This window comes from Rattus rattus, chromosome 1 (assembly GCF_011064425.1).
Source record: "Rattus rattus isolate New Zealand chromosome 1, Rrattus_CSIRO_v1, whole genome shotgun sequence".
In the NCBI taxonomy this organism is placed as follows: domain Eukaryota; kingdom Metazoa; phylum Chordata; class Mammalia; order Rodentia; family Muridae; genus Rattus; species Rattus rattus.
The window spans coordinates 183,482,467-183,497,713 of NC_046154.1; the positions used below are offsets into that span (position 1 = coordinate 183,482,467).

Consider the following 15,247-nt stretch of genomic DNA (forward strand, 5'->3'; position numbering starts at 1 on the left):
GAAAAGTGTCAGGGACATGTAGGTATTAAAGATCCATGCATTCTGTGTCACAGGCCCAATGATTGACACCGTGTGGGAGTTGAGTCACGTGAAATGTGGCTAATGTGCATTCAGTGAACCTAAAGGAAGCAAGTGTTGGAAAGAAGGAACAGGTATAAGACAGACATAAAATGTAAAGACTAGAATGCCAAAACGACTATTTAAATAAATAAAAGAAAGGTTAGTCACTGAATTTATCTTTATAGCTTTATATTAAATTTCTTTGCCATCCAAATTGCCAATGCAGGAGAAAATGAAACATAGACTTCAACCCACTATTTTTGGTTTGACCATGGGTTTGTTGTTGATGTTAAATATTATTCTGACAACACAGTGATTTAGTTATAATTTAATTTCTGGCCCTTGAGTGAAATGTTTACAAAGTAATACACACTTTATAAGAGGGCTTTCTTATAAACCCCATCAAAACTCTCACTACATTTGTCCCCTCACCGATACTAATGTCATTGGAACACTACTTCAAATTCTTTATCCACCATATTTGATACATGACATGGTGTATAATATAGGGAGAAAACTATTTTTTTCATGTCCAGCTTCCCTTTAATGGAATCGCTGATCATATACACGTACATGGACTATAAAAGGGAAGAAGAGAAAGCTAATTTTTAGTTACAAATAACTGTTTTAACAAATCTTATTTGTTTTGTTTTGTTATTTTGCTATACTTGGATAATAAATAAATAAATATGTAGTGTACAGAATAGTTAATTTCTCTACAAAGAGGTTGCTAATAGACTAGTATTCTGGGAATTTAATTTTTAGTAGCAAAGTATGAGTACAAGGCAAAAATGTGAAAGAAGGTGATTTTTCTTTGTTTAATTTATAGCTTTTAACTTATAAAATGATCACTGAAATACCTAATCGCTGGTAAGGGAATAAAACACTCAGCTTTGTATTGGAAAATAGCTTTCAACTGGGAAAAGCATTTGGCAGAAGACGATGCTGTATGAAGGCTGTATGAATGGCATCTTGAAATAATTTATTTTTGACATCTTTCGGGAAGAGCAAAATAAGACAATCCTCCAGGATTTATCTGCATTGCTGTTTATGTGTGTTAGGAATCAATGGGCAAATGCTCTTTCCAAAACACAAAGTCATTGACAACAGTCCTTATCTACTCACCCCGGGTTGGCTTATTATAACAACCATTGGCTAGGAAGCACCAAGAACTTTGCCTTATATGGTCATGATTAGTTACTAGCACTGGAACACTCACAATATCCCCAATTTTTCAGCCTCAGTGAATAACATGTATAGTAACCAGGAATAGACATCATAAAAGATAATCTCAAAAGAGTTAATACAATGAGATCTACCAAACAGTGCTGGAGAAAATACTGACAACATCAAAATGAAAATGCCTTTGTGACACACATCCGAGGCCTCCCTAGGGCCTCTCATACCACTGTATGAGGGGGCAGCTCTTCTCTGCACATTCGTTTTGAGACATGACAAACAAATGATGTTCAACGCTAGGAAGCCTAGGATATTCAAACAATAAAACGTTTATGTGAGCAAGTCAAGAAACAACTGGAGATTCTGACAGATCCTGACACACTGTTAAAAACAAAGTTTGATTAGCTTCAGCAATCAATAAGCAGGCTGTCCCAAAGAGGGAAGACAGCAGCATAAGGACAACCGGTGGCTCACTGGGATTCACGCTATGTGTTAATCACCCCCTTAAGAGTTCACTGTGGCTGGATGGGCTCTCTGACTTCCTCTCACAGTGTTTAAGGAACAATATAATTTCAAACTCTCCCTCAAAAGTGAACAACATCTGCAGCTGAGATCCCACTCCCTTCTAAGAACGCCCCAAAGTCCTGTTAAGTGCTCTGGTTTAGTCTATGGGTAACAATTACACCCTCCCAGAGGTTCTCAATGTTCCCCTTTTTGGTGTTAAGGGCTGTGCCCATAGCAAAGTGGATTCTCCTAGCAGTGGCGGTAACCATGATGACCTCTGTCCTGGGCTTGTTGTCTCCTGTGAGCTTTTATCACCACCGCACTGCTGGAAAGATCTGTCTGTTAATGAAGCCAGCTTTGACAAGCGTAGGAGGAGGCGGCTAGTTCTCGAGTGTCAGGTCTTGGAGGTCTTCAAGCCTTGCTTTTCCATGATGTTCCACAGCTTGTGGAGATTGGACTGAGTGATGACATCATCCGGCTTGAGCTGCAGAGCCCTCAGGTAGTTGGCCTCAGCCTTCTGGAGTCGCCCATTGAGATGCAGGATGGCCCCTAGGTTCATGAGAGCAGCAGGGTACTGTAACAAGAGAGGAAGTCAGTGATAAAGAGGCCATTCCAAGAACCCCTTGGAGTACAAAAGTCCTCAACCTCTCATGCATGATTCCCATGTTTAGAGGCATCTGACAGAAGTAATTTACTAATTTATAGAAGCAGAGACAGAATGTATGCACATCTTCAAACAGTAGCTATGTACTTTAAATTGATTAGGATAGGCAGTTAGGAAATGTATCTTTTTAACTTCTTTAATAGAAAAGCACAGATACCATAAAAGAGGCTGGATATCCTAGACAGCCTGATTTTTGAAGGAAAAAAAAAAAGACTTTTCAACTTTTTCAGATCATGTGGTATACCCCTATAGCCCTATCTGGAGTTGAAGGACATCGTTGGATATATTGTAAGAGTTATAGGGCAGGCAACATGTTAAAAAACAAACAAAACACACAGATTTTAATAAATATAATTTCAGATAGAACTTGTCTTTAAAAAAAAAATCTTCGAATATAGCTTGGTGACAGAGTGTTTACCTGGTATGCCTAAAACTCTGCGTCCCAATACCACAAAACAGAGCCCAGTCATAGCGTGTAAACACTGTTTATCTGAGCAAAGCAAACCAACTAAAAATATACCTCAAAAATATAAGAAACAAGTGCAAAGTGAAAATATCTCTGCCCATGTCTTGTCTTCTTAGCTATATTCTAGGCTTTCTGTGTATAAAAATTAGGCTACCAGATTTACTGATATTTTCAGAATGGTAGCCCTAAAAAAATCTGAATTTAAATTGAACATCTTTCTGAAACCTAAACTATTTCCCAAGACCCTCATGATTAACATTTTAAAGTAGCTTTTTCTAATGCTGAATAAAGATATCAAGGTAAACTATACCAAAACAGATTAAACATATGGTATAGGAACATGTAACTTAAATAAATCAGTTTTATGTCATTTGTTGAAAATCACATAAGGAAGAATGAAAAAGCCGTAAACAATGCTTATACCATTTCAGTCACCGTGGCAAGTACTATAGAAAATTGTCATGTAAAAAATTGGAAAGAATTTAAAAGAAAATAAAGATTATGGTAACCATAGTTTTACTATGAGAATTTTTGTCTTCAAGTTCTCAGATATCTGTTAATGAACGTATATTGTAGTGGGAAAAATATTTTGCTTACTATTAACAAATATAGGGGCTACTGCCCTGTTTGTGTCCTGTCCTTAGGAGGGTCTTGTTAATATGAAGCAAACTTGTTGGCAGCTACATACATGCATGGTCCATATATCAGATGAACAATGTTTATGTGTTATGACTGGGCTTTCCTTTTGCAGATAGTGTCCACCATTAAGTGTCCTTCACTCTGTGCAGAAGCCAAAGATAATGTCCAATCATTCTATGATTTAGTAGTTTTGCAGTGCATGAATTTTTTTTAGCCGAATTCAACGAACCCTACTGTTTACTGTAAAAACAATGATTTCTGACCCAAGTCAATGCTGGAAAGAGTAGAATCACTCAGAACAAACAAAGGGGAAAAACATGATCAGATTTCAATCGTAAGAGATCTGAGTTTGAGGTCTTATTAGACATCCTGACCTTGGTAAAGTGGCCTAAGACCCCTGTACCCCAATGTCTGAATGTTTCTAGAAAAGCACGAGTCAGAATACTGTCACAAAGTAGACACTCAGCAAATGCCACGGTCACTTTATTTTCTAGTCTATTAAATGTGTCTTGATAATTTTTATAATCTTGAGTTCAGTGGCCAGAGAACATTTCTGTATACATATCAAAATTCTACACTGCTAGCCATTATTTTCAAACTTTCTACATTTTTTCCCAAAAATAATATCACAAATAGGAGCTTTGCTTGACTTTGACCAATCTTTTGGCTAGAATGACTTAATACTTATGAAGAAAAATAGTTTCTAACTTTAAACACCAATTCCAATACACCCAGCTCTAAATTGCATGCCAGTGTGAAAAGCTATACTGGAAACCAAATTAACACCACTTACATCATCGTCTAAAGGAATTCTGCTATCACACCACCATTATTACCTCGAGTTCCTCTGATGCCTGAACATATTCCTGAATTATGTCTCCTCACAGTGCTTAGCATGACTGTCACGAAACAGCTGTTCGGGATATGCATGCATTCACAGCCTCAACTACTAGAGATTCTAAAAGAGGATAGAAAAACTCTGTTGGCGGCCGTTCCTCGTTAACCAGAAGTAGGAGAAGCCCAGGAACTGGGCTGAGAGAAACCAGATGGTTTTGTGGGACAATCTTTATTTCCTCAATTACTGTGTTACCAGTATGTTTCTATCTATAGTATGAATGCATCAAATTGTAATACACGAAGACTATCTATACAGTCAGAAATTCTGCACTCAAATGGCCTAGGTTCACATGCCAGCTCTATCCCAGAGAAACGTCAATGTGGGCAAGTTGGGTGTGGTCTTGTAATCTCAATTCTTGTCTAAGTTTGATGACAGAAGTATTTGCTTCATCTAGTTACTAAAAAGATGACATGGGAATGAGAGCATATTGCCTTTTCCCTTTTTTCCCCTACTTTGTGTCATCACTTCATAATAGCGAACCAAAATCTCCTTCTGAGTGTGCTGTACACCATGCACCAGGCCTTCTGGCCTGCTTGCACCTGTACTAACTCCCTAGTCCTTTTCAGGCTGCTCCTCTAAGGGATGGAAATAAAACCTGGGTGGGGAAGTACACCAACAAACTCACACACAGTACTATATTATCGCTTTTCTAAACTAGAGCCCAAGGTTCTTCTGTCTTTAGGAATTATCTTCCTACTACCAGTTACTAAATAAAATATTAGTAATACAACAGTATTATTGTAAGAAAACATACTAAAGAAGTTACATTCGTTTGGTGGGTGATTTCTAGATGCTAGCTATGATAATGCTTTTGTTAAAGTTTTTAATTTTGTCACACTGGAGCATGTTACTCTTGACATAAAAGCAACCATAATTCGATATTATGAAGTTAGAGAGGGATGATAGAACTCAAGGAAATTCATTCCTATTTGTGAACTGTTTTCCATAAAGAATAAAAATATGTGTAAACTAGGTATACACATATTTAAGAACATCCATATTTTAAGTGGTTACATATTTATTTATAATTATAACATTTTTAATGAGTGTAAATAGCAATTTATTAGGGTAATTCCTTTAGTCATTAAAAAAACCTGTATAATATACACCCTATAGCTTCTCTGATATAATGGTAAACAATGAAATGTACAAATAGTTCTGCTAAAACATGACTGAAGTAGTGGATATTGGCAACTTAAGTAACAGTTGAAAGTGTCAACAGTGATTTGGACATAAATAAATTTAAGTCCTTGCTAAAAAACCATATATTAGCAGACATGGTTTAGTTTCCCAAGCCTATCACACGCACCTTCCAGAGTAATGGCTGCTGAGGACTAACATGCCCACTGTCCTGAGACGTTCTGGCCTTCTAGCCACACAGCTGAGTTCAGAGAATAGAATGCAGAACAGAAGATGAGAATTTCAGGCCCTGCCCACTGAGTCAGGTCCCACCCATCTTCTCATTCCCATTAAAATGCTAGAAGTGCTATTGTCAAGGTTGTTTCTGGATCAAAGATGTTATCACCTGACAGCTTTTTTGTTTGTTGTTTGTTTGTTTGTTTTTTCTTTTTTTTTTTTTAACAAAGAAATTGCTTAGAATAGGTAGAGCTTGTAGAACAAAGTACGACAGATCATGTTATCTATCCCCTTGTAAAGTGTGAATTCTCCTTTTGGTCATATAATTACTTAAGACAGTAAATAGAATTTTATTAACAGAGCTGTAAAGGAATAAATACTAGGAGACAGAAAGGCAGGCCGTGGAGACAGGGTGTGATGGGTTTCTAAACAGTCTGCAAGCCGCTCTAGCTATGGAAGTGAATGCAAGAATTTAGGGTGGAACTCCATCCTGTTCCACACTGGTGGCTTTGCTCTCTGCCAGATGCAACCCATGGGTTGGGATGAGACACACAGACACAAGTGCCCATGTCCTCTCTCACACACACATGGTCTTTATTGAAGACAGCTGAGGAAATTTTCAGCGTGTCAACCACGGCAGGCAGCTGCTTACAGCCCTGTAACACGGGGCTCCCGCTTTAATACAACAAAATGAGGCCACCTCCTCCTTTGCAGGCTAGAACAGAGACGCAGACATTGATTGCTTCCTTGAACACGACAGATGTGTTAGATCATCTGGGGTGACTGGCAGCCATGTGGAGGCAGCGTATGACGTCTTTCTCAAGTCTCCAGAGAGTCGTGCCTTGTTATTTTACTGTGGTCTTTGGCTTGATTCTCTAATGTTGGAGGAGGAAATTAAAATGATGGACGTCTACTGGGGTAGGATAGAGCAACGGCAGCAAGACTGTGGATTACAGTTCAAGCTCCTCGAAGCCCTCAAAACTTACAGTTATTCGGGAGCAGTACTTGACTTTTGCTGTCATATCTTGTAATGTTGAAAAGAAACTTCTAAAGGGAGAATAATGGTGGTGAGAATGGATCCAGACTTGGGAATGCTGGATTCACTTGGGAACAGTGCTGAACTATGGAAGTTTGGCGAGTCCTCGGAAGTTCCAGAGGAAGATAAACACTAGGTAGTATATAGTCCATTAGACACTGTGGCTACTCCTCTCTCACAGGGTCAACTATAGGAAGGTGAAAATAGAATAGAGTACCGAATATTTCCACCTATTAAATGCCTTTATTTCCAATCTGTTTTATTGATTCATTTCCAAAGAATCTGCTCATGTTGTTGACTCTATATACAGTGGAATATTTACTGTCGTGGGAACCAGATACCATTTGAAAGAGAAACCCAGCCAGGGGAATGGTCTCTTCCTAACTCATATACTATGCACAGGAGGACCGTTTTCAAGACACGCACCTTCAGCTTTCCTTCAGAATATGATTTTCAAATGAATACATTTACATGGTTAAAAATTTTTAGTGGATACTCGGTCCATTACAAAATAGTTACCAGATAACTGAATGAGGGCTACATGGTGCTATTCAAATGCATTTGGCTGAAACTGCTTACCCAACAAAATTAACAAAGTAAATGACTGTGCCATGATGTTTAAAACTTTTAGTGGCATAAGCAGTTTAAGAAACAATAATGAAAAGAACATTTTCATGTATATAATTACTAATGATTTTAATGTAGGTATTACAGAAAAGAATAATGTGGACTGAAATACCAGATACACTATACTCTTCAGTGTCGGAGTTATTGTTATTCCTCTTTTGCCCTGGTGTGCTTAAAGGTCTAACCCCCAAACACAATCCTAGATACAACAGCCTTGATCCCTGCCTCCTATATATTCAAATAGATCTTCCTCAATTGTTAAATTTGTGTAAGTGAATCTTTAAAAAAAGTCTCTCTTAAATCTTTTCCCTGAGAACTTGGTGGTATAGGTCAACAGTAGAGTGTTTGCCTAACCTATGTGAGGCCTTGAATTTGATGCCAGCAACCAATACCAAAAGAAAAAAAAAAGCCAGAAAAACAAGGGAGACCTTTCCACCTACATTTTTCTCTTTCTTAGTTTTAATCCTTAATCCCCTCCCCACCCCACCCCCAAAAAACCTTTCATATGACAGAAAAAAAGGCTAACTTTTTAAGGATAATGAGTGGTAGAGTCAAGTAAAGATGAGTCAAATCCTATGCCTTTTGTAAAAAGAAATATGTTTTAAGTGTGTAAAACTTTCAAACATATACCATACCATAAAAAATACCATGAACCCACAACTAACCAATGGAACCTTCTTAACATAAGGGAAGGCCCTGGCTACCTCAGTGCTTTCTTCTTGAACACCCCCTAAACAAAAGCACCATCTTGAAATGGACAGTTCACACCAAAGAGCACATTATGTCCATTTGGGTGTGCACGCATATAACAAATGCAAATCTTTGTAAGTTGTATAGACCAGCTGCTCTTCACCCAACACGTTCTGCCATGCATGTACCTGTAGCTTTCAGCTTTCGCCCATCCGCACATCTTTTTGATGGATTAGTCTTAGGTTTAGTCCCCTCACTTGTACTGCACTACATGCCCTCCATCTCTTCCTGGGGGGAGTCAGAACTCTTTAAATAGGATCACTTGTCCCTTTTCCGTCTATCTTTGTACACATAGTTATGGAGTGGCCTATAGGAGTGGAGTTGCTGGATCACAGAAGAGAACTGGCTTTGTCAGATCTTAGGATGCTATCAACATATTGTCGTCGGTCCATATATCCTTAATAATATATCCTTAATAACACGCACTACCTTCTAACTAATCTATAATAAGCTGAAAGTTATAGCGTACTCTGTGCTTAATTTTACTGATTTCTAGAGAAGCATCATTTATTTATGTTCTTTCTAGAATGTACCTTCAGTAACGTAGCTGTTCTGGTTTATCTGTGGACAAAGTGAGTTTGTTGAGAGTTCTCAGCCACATGGAAATATCTGAAAGGTAAGACTATGGGCCCTCACTACTCCAAGCTCAGCCTATAGAGAAAAGATTTAAGAGGGATTTTTAAGGTCAAGTTACAAAAATCTAACAACTGAATCTGATATGCTTGAGTACACAGGAGGGAGGGATCAAGGGTTCTTTGATGGTTCCCAAGCCTGAAAAACAGATAACCACTGACCACTCTGCATTTTTGCCTCTTCTTCCCCTACTGGCTTTTTCTTCTCTTGTGTCAGCATTTTTATCTCACTTTAAAATCGTTTCATTGATGAACATGCACAAAATGTTTTGAGTTTCTTTATGTCCTCCTTTCTTAACTCCTCACAGAACCTTCTCCTTTTCCATACCTGTACAATTTTGTGTTCGTTTTTCATTTGAATCCATTGACTCCCATGTGATCTTGGACGTGTGGCCTTCTCTGGAAGTGTGATCTCTCTCTTAAGAGCCTATGCTTCCTTAAAAAACAAAACAGGCTCTTCCTCTCTCACTAGCTCTCAACTGTCAATACTTCCACAGCCAGAGGAAGAACTTTGTGCTGACTTCCACTTTCTCTATGATGAGATTTTTGTCTCCTTTGAACCTGCACAGGTCTTATGACACATGTTATCACGACAGCTGTGAGTGTGATCCCACATGTGAAACTGCACTAAGATGTCTGGAAACCAATATGTAGTCACCTGCCTCTGCATTTTGCCATCTTTTTTTTTTTTTTTTATCACATATACTGTAATGACTTTTGAGCCTTGGAAGGAGGTATAACATAGATGTTTCATTAAGTACTGAGCAGTTCACGGTCTCTTATTCTCTACATCTTGACTCATTTTGGCAATCTGTGGGAATCACCATGATATTCCAAATAGTAATATGGGTTTGTTTTTCGTTGTTTTGGTGAAGGAGTGAAATATGTGCTACTTTGTGGGTATAATACATCATTAGGAGTTGATTTAATAATATGAACAATTATCAAAATAGTAGTGTTTTCTACTGGAGTGCCTATGACCTGTCTAGATATAGTTCATGACTCAACAATGATGCCAAGTATGTGTTCCATCTTGTGGAGTGAGCTCAAGATCCAGGCGAGAAGTCGTTGGTTAATCCCACTTTTCATGCCACTATTGCACAAGTAGGCATAGATTTTCAGGCAACTACCATAAACTAAAATAACAACTAATATGTCTGAAAAACAATTATTGTAGTTCTCAGAGGTTGTGGTTAGATAAAATTGATAGCATGGAAGCACATTCCAGAACCATGAAAGCTAGCTAGTATGGATGAAGCTTTTAAGTGAGTACAGCTTGATCTCTCCATGTTTTACGACAAGAATACGTAGTGTATTCAGCAATAGGGGCTTCTGTCTAGCTTTGGAAGGTAACCATTAACATTGGCAATATACCATCCTTGGTAATATACCCAAAGAACTCTGTGTGCTACTGTGAGGATATTTTGTTATCCACATTCATTTCTGCTCCATTCACAATAAGCTGTGAAACGAAAACAGCCCAGCTCTCCATCAAACAACAGACAATGAAAATGTAGTATGCTTCCCACAACAGAATTTTCTTATCCAGCGCTTAAAGGAAATTGTGAAATCCATGGTAAATGGATGAAGCTGGAAAGCATCATTTTGGGTGAGGTAACCTAGACCCAGTCAAACAAACACTGAATGTTTTTACTCATCTGAGGATGCTAATCTTGAATATTCAGATATGTATGTTTTACTTGGAATATTCAGGGAGACTGAGAAATTAGTAATGAGCCATGGTGTGGAAGGGAGACAGAATGCAAACACTTACAGGGTTAAATGGGATTAACAGACCAGGAAGGGTTAAACTGGGTTTTGTGGGAGAATGAAGTAGAGGAGAAGATACAGGGAGGGTTGAATAACACTATGTACCTTTGCAAAAAAGTTACATAAGAATCAAGATACTTTCTCGATTTATTTTATTTTTTATTTATTTATTTATTTTTGTTTTTTGAGTCAGTGTTGTTCAGGCTATCCTAGATGTAGTCCTTCTGTAGCCAAGGCTGGTGCTGAAACCACATTTCTCTTGCTTCTGCCCTCCGAATGCTGAAATTACAACTGAACATCATCACATCCTGCTTGCAGTGTTTCTCAACAGAAACATGTGCCCAGGAGTGATGGCTGGTCTATATATCCAGCATCTGGCAGGCTGAGGTAAATATATTTGAACTTAGCCCAGGCCACAGAATGAGTTCCTATCTCAGAAGTGTGTGTGTGTGTGTATATATATATGTGTGTGTGTGTATATATATATATATATATATATGTATGTATGTATATGTATATATGTGTATATATATTATATTTTTTATAAAGGTAAGAAATATCTGTCATAAACAAAACGGAGACTCTGTGAAACAGGTTGGCCTTTCATGTGTGGGGATGCTACATTGCGGGATAAGAGCCATATTATCTTGTAATCATATGAAATCCAAGGTCACTGTAGCAGGAGAACAATGGCATCTACTAGTCAGCCAGCACACAGAATAAACTTTATTTATAGCCCTTGTCCAGATGCCTTGCTCAATGGCTTCCCTTTCAGACCCATTAAAAAAACACCATGAAAAATATAATAGAGGTTGAAGACGATAATAACCTTGCTCTTTCCCCTTTGCTTACATGGCTACTGCCATCCTGTCCAATTTCTAAACCATGGCCTCACATGCTTCTTCCTCATTCACTTTCTTCTCTACTCTCGCATGTCTCCCACTTAAATATTCACGCTTTTAGTAAAAGGGGTGGAGACTGGTGTTTCAGAGATTGCAAGCTGTGCCTCTAACAAAGTATCCAGAACCTTCAACTTTGGTTCTAAGCAGTCTTTTAAAATCTGGCCTTCAAAACGAATCTTCCCTTTTCTGTCTGAGCTTTGCAGCCGTCTGCTTCTGTCATGTGCTCCTTAGCACATCCCTTCCCCCATAGAAGACTCCTCTAACAACGGCCTTCTTCCTTTCTCTCAGACAAACTGTTCATTAAAGCAAACAATAGGAAGCCAGAGTGGACAGCAATCTCTATTCACTGCTGACTTCAGTGTTCCCATGGCACCGCCTGCATACATTAACTGCAACATTTACCACAATGAATCATAGCTGCTTGTTATACACGTCTGTCTTCTTCACTGGAGGGTGAAAAACTCATTGGGTTCATTTCAATTGTCTTTACACGGCTCGAGGTAGACACTGGCATAAGAAAGAAACACTCAGTGAATGCTTGATGAAATTCTGTATGGCCCAGCGGAAGAAACTGGCCAAGCAATGGTCAATTCTAAACCAGTGTCAGTTGAATATGAAATGCATTTATTGTGCACCTATAGGTCAAGTACTCGGCTACACACTAGATAAGTAATGGGCAAAAAGCTTTTATTCTAGTAAATATATATATATATATATATATATTTACTACTATCCTTCAAACTTAGGATAAAACTGCCATCTATGCATTAAAGTGAGTGCTAACAGGGACCACACGGGAAGAACTCAGTTTTTTGGCCTGCTCATGATGACAAATGCATCCCTTGGAAGGTAAAGAAAGATGTGTCTAAGTGGAACACAGTAAGAGCTGTGAGGGAAGTGGGGTGAATGCTTTTATATCTGGGTAGAAGGCTATGAGACAAGATACACCAACCAGTTGCTGCAAGACTTTATATATCCAAAAGGAGAGTGTGCATACATTTTTGTAATTAATAGGTGGCATCGAAATCCTTTTTTTTTTTTTTTCAAATTTAAAAGCATTTTTGGCAGACGGCTAAGAGCAGAACTAAAAGTAATGGACAGTAATCCTAATATATAGGGGTCTGAATTTCAATTACTTTGAAGATTAAGTTGATAATAGTGACAGCCAGGATGTTAACCCTTCTGTGACCCAACTAACTTCAGGGTGGAAATCCATACTTAACAACGTCTGGCTAATGCAATACACAGAAGAAGGCTCTTCAAAGAAGAACATGGTGCATAGAAAATTCAAAAGCAGCATAGTGCTCTCCATGCAAAGAGAACAGTTCTCTGAAGTCAAATTTTGACTAAAGCATCACTATTAAAAAAAAAAAGATTTATGAAATCATAGATGGAACAACAATAAAGCTGGCAGTGAGATCCAGCAATGGTAAGGCAGATCCTGACAGATGATATACATGATGCTTGGTGTCGGTGTACTGTTTGTATTTGTGAAATAGCTTTTGAATAAAACAAAACATAGACGGGTAACAAGGGAGACACAATACTGTATTAAGGGAGTTGATTCAATCTGTCAGTGACACGCTTTATCCCGTGTACTCAATCCTTGCTTCCTACATCTGCCAGGTCCCACAGGGCATACCAGGAATGTTCATTTAACTTTTATGACCGGAGTGATTGCCACAATGTGGAGCGCTATTCATTTCCATGGCAGTCAAAATGTCAGCAGCTGTGGCGTGGCGGGCGAGCAAACAGTCATTGTAATGGGACCATCTCCAAGGTGATAGTTATCTCTAACAGACTTTTAAGTGCATCCCTTAAATTAAGAACCTGACCTCAGAAGTTATTCTTCACTGAAAAGGATTCCACTTCAAAGTTGCGTTTCCCAATGGTCTCTGTTTTATAGGGATGTCTTCCCTAGATCACAAATGGAAAGCCCCGGGCCTGGGTCCCAGACTACCGAGGCGGCATTTGTAGAATGCAACCGGTACACTGTTCGTTCTGATTGCAGGGAAAGCAGTGCTTGTGCTGTGAAGCAAAACGATCATACTTTTATTCTTCACCACCGGAAATAGAGCAGACAAGCATTGTCTGTGTGTCAATGACACACAGAAAACCAAGCTCTGTCTGTCCCCATTTACCTAGATAGGTTCCCCAAGATTCCATGAAATCTTTGAAACGAGTACTCTGCCTATTAATCCAAGCAATATAATTGGCCTGACACTGTGTTTAATAGCTCTAGGGTGGAGACGAAGACGGAGCATGCGCAGACGTTCTCAATCGCAGTCTCAATTCTGAGAATGGATTCCAGCTGTCCGAGATGTCCAAGCATGAATTTGAATACACGTGAGGAGCTGGAGCAAGTCACCATCATGTCATGAAGTCATACATCAAAAATACGTTGGGAATTAATATTTGTACCTAAAATATTTAGGGACTCGATCCTCGTGAATGGCAGGAGTAGACTCTCACTTTGATGGCCTTTTTTCTATGAAGATTAATTATCTTTACATATATAAGAAATCAGGGAGTATGTGCTTATCATATGGTTCAGATATACCATACCGACGTAACCAAAGATATGCAGGAGCGGGAATCGAAAGATGCCAAACCATCAAATGTGGGAAATTATTTTGACTAGTGTAGACCTTCTCTAGTTCACTTTTATGCTTTCAATTCACTGATATTATGGGAGTTAGCTGAGTGATGATGGTTTATGTAATGCAGAAAAGACAGATTTGTTCCCGAATAAGACTTACTGTAAATATCCCCTACTCATACATATGGAAATGAGCACGTCAGTGATTTCAAAGCAGTCGATTAAAATGATTAGCCAAATGCCTTCTGAACTTTCGCTAAACTGCTGTAATGGAGTCCCCATTAACACGCTGGCTCAGTGTTATTTCTCCTGTTAGTAATCAGACTCTAGAAATGTGGCGACAGATTACTAGTGAGGGTCTCACTCTTGGACGTGCAATCCCATGGATGTCCTCGGTGTGTACACGCAGAGCAGACACAGGGACAGTCCTCATGGTTTCTCTGTTTTAGAAGGGCTTCCCATCACAAGGATTCTACTCTCAGGGCCTAATCAATCAAGCCCTAACAATTCTCTCAGACGCTCCATCTCCAGACACTTTACGGGAAGAGTTTCAGCCTATGTAATCTGGAGATAATCAGATATTCACTTCGTAAGAGGCAGGTCACATCACTTTTGTTCTCTGTTACAGAACAGACGAGACGTGAACACACAGGATTAATTGGGGATGAGGTTCAGTCAGAACAATTACACTTCAGTATGACATGGGAAGGCAGCAAGTGTCTACTCATGGAAGAAATATAAACACATACACAGACACACACACATATCACACACACACACAGACACACATGTCACACACACAGAGACACACACACATATCATATACCCACAGAGACACCCACAGACACACACACAGAGACACACACATATCATACACCCACAGAGACACCCACAGACACACGTTACACACCAGACACACAGACACACACAGACACACACACAGGGACACACACGCATGCACACACACACACACACACACACACACACACACACGCAAGCCAACCACAGCCTTTGTGCACACAGCAAGTGGAAAGTAATTCTCATGCTCTAAGCAAACATTACCAGACCAAACATGACCAAGCAGGAGTAAAGCAATTCCTCCACAAACTCTAAATCTTCCAGGGGTTAAAAGTAAAACGTGGACACTGCCTGATGCATGCTATTC

General features: G+C 39.0%; 1 protein-coding gene across 1 annotated transcript in view; it reads right to left on the reverse strand.

The window, feature by feature from the left end:
* Window positions 1-1,691: 1,691 nt before the first annotated feature.
* Tmtc2 (transmembrane O-mannosyltransferase targeting cadherins 2) overlaps window positions 1,692-15,247 on the reverse strand; it is a 383,050-nt gene continuing 369,494 nt past the window's right edge. The window contains exon 12 of the mRNA XM_032911909.1: window positions 1,692-2,317. Coding sequence (XP_032767800.1) covers window positions 2,138-2,317 — 180 coding nt within the window. The 3' untranslated portion in view covers window positions 1,692-2,137. The remainder of the gene's footprint in view (window positions 2,318-15,247) is intronic.